The sequence below is a fragment of the Gossypium raimondii genome, chromosome 11 (genome assembly GCF_025698545.1).
Source record: "Gossypium raimondii isolate GPD5lz chromosome 11, ASM2569854v1, whole genome shotgun sequence".
NCBI lineage: Eukaryota > Viridiplantae > Streptophyta > Magnoliopsida > Malvales > Malvaceae > Gossypium > Gossypium raimondii.
In genome coordinates this window covers 60,871,556-60,876,674 of record NC_068575.1, presented here as the reverse complement: position 1 = coordinate 60,876,674, position 5,119 = coordinate 60,871,556, and the positions used below count along the sequence as shown (strand labels likewise).

Below are 5,119 nucleotides of genomic sequence, written 5' to 3'. Positions count from 1 at the left end.
GAAATGTTGGTTGCTGACAATTTTTCAATATATACTTTTTAATTTGTTTCCTTATTCTTATTAAAATTTATTTAATAAAAATTCAAATAAAATAATTACTTTTCGCCTAATACTAAAGTATTCTTTATTTTAAGATATTTTATTAAAAATAAAATAATAAATTTATGTCAATGATTATTTAAAATAATATAAATTATTATATTAATAAAAAATTTTGATGATCAAATTAACTTATTTAATAATGCATATAACCAGAGTAACGAAAGGAAAGGAAAATGTAATTGATATCATGTAGCAAACTTAATGATGAAGTTATTATAGTGGTATATTTTATATGAGCAGTCTAATTATTATTAAAGGAAGAAAAGATAGCTGGCCAACAAAAAGGAAAAAAGATATGTTTTTTGATAATTCTACGCTGATTATTTTCTTTTAAAATTTCATAATTGAAGTTAAATTGTTAAAAGCCATGTCCAATTTTTAAAATATATTCTAAAGATGTGTAATTATTCCAATATTAAATCTAATTGAGAATCTAATATTTTCATTTATATTAAAATATAAAAAATTGAGAAAAAATTAAGATTATAAAATAATTTCACTCTATAAATTAAAAACCTAAATTTAATTTTTAATTTGCTTTTTATTATTTTTAACGATTAAAAATCATATCAATTTAAATGGATGAAATTCTATTTGAATTATAAAATATAATTTAAAATTTAAAATTACGAATTAATCATAACTTTATAAAAAAATCTAAATAAAAATTATCGCTTTTATTTATTTATTTGAAGTGTCGCCTAAAAATTAAAGAAGAAAATGAAGGGATAAATTTGGTTTTTTTGGTACAAAAAAGAGAAGGAAGGGATAATTTTTCATAATAACAATGCAGCATTATTTTGTCGATAACAAACCCCACTATGTTATCTTTTTGGAGATTTATAGGCGGACAGGATGCAGAAACCAACCATTAGACGCCACGTGTTTTTTCGCAGATCGAAAAATGGTCGCCACAACGTGATGCCACCTCATACTTGTCCTTAGTCTATATATATTTTAGTATATGTTTTCTCCACGCGACTTCAGTATCGGTTCTTTATCATTTCTCACTATAAACTTGTACGGCCAAAGATTCCTTCCCAGCGAAAAATCGGAAAGAAAGAAAAAACATGGGGATGCCGCCTGCCACGTGCGCCTCCGCCTCTTCCTCCTCCATCGTCAACTCTTCTCCGATCGGTGGCGGTGGCGGAGGAGGTGGAGAGATCATGCTTTTTGGAGTCAGAGTGGTGGTTGATTCCATGAGGAAAAGTGTGAGTATGAACAACCTTTCTCAATACGAACAACCTCATGAATCGAACAAGAATAACAACAAGAACGACAAAGATCAAGGCGATGATAACCTCACCGCCGGTTACGCCTCCGCCGACGATGCCGTTCCTCACTCCACCGGAAATCGAGAGCGCAAAAGAGGTTTATATATGTTTTTTTACATCTTGACCTCTTTTTTTTCCCTTTGATTTTTACGATTCTGATTTTGTTTTTTGTTTTCGATTTTTTTAAAATGAATTTAGGGGTGCCGTGGACGGAGGAGGAGCACAAGCTGTTTCTGGTAGGACTGCAAAAAGTAGGGAAAGGAGATTGGAGAGGGATTTCTAGAAACTTCGTGAAGACTCGAACTCCGACACAAGTAGCAAGCCATGCTCAGAAATACTTTCTCCGACGAAGCAATCTCAACCGTCGCCGTCGCAGATCTAGCCTCTTTGATATCACCACCGATACGGTACTAGTAATTACTATTTCTTTTCTCAACGTCCTTTTCATCATTGTTTTTCTCGGAAAATATATGAATCTAGAAATTTAAAAATAAATTCGATCGATTTAATCGACTTCGACTTCTAGTATTTGATAAGCAAAACCAATTTTGATTTATTTTTCTGTTCTTTTCTTTTGGGTAGTTTTATCATTTTAGCCACTAAAAGAAACTTGATGTGATAAGATAATTGTATTAATTTCATCAAATTATATTAATAAATTGATAAATAACTGTATTTATGATATGATTGATGTATGGTAGTTACCGGATAAATCCATGCGGATCTATTTATTCATAGCCAAGGTAAGCGATTGATGAATGAGCTATTTATTCATCTCTCTAATTTATATTTTTGGGATAAAGTCGATAAACGATACATTATTTTTCATTATTTTATTTCAATAGAACTCCAAGAACTGATGATCTAGAATTTATTATGAATTCCGACATTTAATGTGGAAATTTTTTTCTTAATTCACTGGCCTTTATTTTGACCGTTTCCATTTTGCTACTATTTCATTAGGTGCAGGCAATTCCAATGGAAGAAGAGCGAGTTGATCGACAAGAAAACTCAACTCAGCCATCTGAAACCAATGTGTTTCCCATTATGCCGGCGACTTTTCCCATGGCCTTTAACCAGGTAGTTCCGCCGGTTCCAATTCAGAATCCGACTGAAAATCTCACAATAGCACAGGGGAATCAATTGAATAACAATGTTCCAACGGCAAATCTCATCCGTCCGGTTCCAAATTTCCCAGCTCTTCAGAGATCCGATCTCAACACAGACTTAAATCCTGTGACGGATCCTTTATCGCTGTCACTCAAGCTGTCTTTGCAATCCGATCAAATGGATTCATCATCATCTTCAACTTCCAGGCATTCTCCATTTCAGGTGATGCCAAACTTTAGCAGTGGAGATAACAATAACATCATCAGTGTTGCTTAAGAATGACAATAATTATATAATAAGCAAAAGCGACACAAAGCTTATTATTATTAGAGCTTAAATTTGGATTTAGAGAAAATAAAAAAAAAAGGACATAAGTTTAAATTAGGTAACTGGTTTTTGAATCCCTTTGTTTTTCATGTACAGACTAAAAACAGAACAAAACTGTCATGTCTTGTTTGCTTCTGTTGTTTTCTGTTTTTATTTATGTTAGATTAATGCTTCATTTAGTCTTTGATCTATGCTAGTTGATATATATATATATGAAAATAAAAATAAACTGAAAATAACAAAGTGCAGCCTCTATTCAATTACTGATCTTGCAAATCTTGGTGGGTCAAAATGAAAGAAAAATATCAAGGTGTATTAGTGGTATAGATGCAATGTTTTGTTATATCAGACAATTTGTATATATATACCGAGATTTTTTGTGTGGTTTTATTGTCTTGACATATGAAAGCAGACATTATTTTGTTTTGGTCTTATTTATTAAAGTGATAAGGAAAGGAGGATGGTCTTCATTTTTTTCTTTTGTGGTGGATTTATTTTTTTTGCATCAGTGGATTGAGTTGAAGACAGAAATGGGTGGTTGTCCTGTTTTGTCCTGTAGTGTAGTGATATGTCATGTCATGCATGTTACCTTGGATTGCCCAGATGATATGCAGGGACGGTGCTTTTAATTCTATGGTATTCATGACTGTAGTCTCTAGTTGATTTGCGTTGATCTGACGACGACGACGACGACGACAATTCTTAATTTTATTCCGTTTCCGATTTTTTAAATTTAATTTTAAAAATTTGAATTTATTTTAACAAAATAAATTTTATTTTATGATTTTTAAATATTATTTGATAAAAGTAAATTTTCAAGTCAATAACGAATAACACGTTTATAATATTTTGTAAATTATATATTTTATGTAGAATTTTAAGTTGTTCACTAATCTATGTATCATAAAAATTAAATTAATTATAAATCAAACCGATTGAATAGAATTATGTTTGATTTGATTAATTGTGATATTTAATATATATTATCTAAACACATCGATTCGGGGTCGATTTTTATTTCTCTTATTTAATTATGTCGTACACAATGCGTTAAATCTACAATCGGTTGCTTAAAAAATAGGCTATTTCTTTTATTTTTAATTGTTAACGTTTGCTTAACATTAAGCTGAGTGTTTAAAATTGAAAAAATCTAAGCAAAAGTTTGATGGGTTTGACTTTCAAGTTGTTTTATTTTAATATTGTTTTAGATTTTGTAATATATGATTGTATATTATACTAAAAATAATTAAAATATGATAAAATAAGATATCTCAACATATATTATTAGTAGAAAGTTTTATTTCACATTTTCGATGTGTAAAATTAAATTAGTGAACTAGTTTGATCAGGTGCCATCAGCATCGTCTTGATTTAGAGTGAGTATTTTTTAATGACTAATCTGACGCGCTTAGATTGTGCATATAAATTTCTATTATAACCAAAATTCAACATTAATTTTCAGGGTCCTAATCTCTTTATTTTTTTAAAGTACTAAATTTAATCATTTAAAATGTAAAAGCAATTTTGAACCCTTTAATATGATATCGATGAAGATAATATTCTCCATCGATATGGTATAGGATTGATTTAAAATTTTATGAGCATCATAAATATATAAATTTTATTTTATTTTGTTCACCGTTAATAAAGTTAGAAATGATATCAAATATATATTTTAATTATTATTTTATTACTCTTTAAATATAAATGTCATTTTTACTTAATTTGTGATAGACAAATTAATAATTCATTAAATAACAACATATTTTTTAGTAAAAGTATTATGAAAATTCTTATATTAGGAGTTGGATTAAATTTTGCTATCATTATTTAATGAATGAGCAAATTAGACCATAAATGTTAGACCAAATAGTAAACCGGTCATTCTGTTAAAAATTCTATCCGTTTCTACCATTAAAACTGGTTCATATACATTAGTATTAGGTACATCCGGCATACCACGTATAACTATCGATTATTCAGTTAGCTAAGTTTTTAACAATAGAAACAAATAAAATTTTAATAAAAAATATCGACTTACTCATTAATCTAACGTATAAAAATTAATTTTTTAAATATAAAATAAAATATAATTTAACTCCCTTTTATCACTTTTACTCTATTTTTAATTTTCCACTACTAATTGCCAGAAGCGTGACTTGAAGTATGGTAAAGTAAGCAGTCAGTTCCACGTGTGAACTTCGCTTTGTTTAATTATAAAACTAAAATGATATGTGTGAATGGGTGAATGGAGATGGTTTTGGGTCTCAAGTCTTTCTATCTTTTCAGATTTTTATATAAAAATA

General features: G+C 29.0%; 1 protein-coding gene across 1 annotated transcript; it reads left to right on the top strand.

Annotated features, from left to right (window-relative positions):
- Positions 1–1,076: 1,076 nt before the first annotated feature.
- Positions 1,077–2,992, top strand: LOC105802017 (transcription factor MYB1R1). The gene is made up of 3 exons (XM_012633415.2): positions 1,077–1,473; positions 1,575–1,783; positions 2,340–2,992. Exons 1-3 carry the CDS (start codon positions 1,173–1,175, stop codon positions 2,760–2,762), a joined length of 933 nt encoding a protein of 310 aa, XP_012488869.1. The 5' UTR covers positions 1,077–1,172; the 3' UTR covers positions 2,763–2,992.
- The last annotated feature ends 2,127 nt before the right edge of the window (positions 2,993–5,119 follow it).

Excerpts from the sequence above, each read along its gene's own strand:
- LOC105802017 (XM_012633415.2), top strand. The coding sequence starts at position 1,173 with ATGGGGATGCCGCCTGCCACGTGCGCCTCCGCCTCTTCCTCCTCCATC. Across the intron at positions 1,474-1,574 it reads AAATCGAGAGCGCAAAAGAG|GGGTGCCGTGGACGGAGGAG; the intron begins GTTTATATATGT and ends AAATGAATTTAG. Across the intron at positions 1,784-2,339 it reads TTGATATCACCACCGATACG|GTGCAGGCAATTCCAATGGA; the intron begins GTACTAGTAATT and ends CTATTTCATTAG.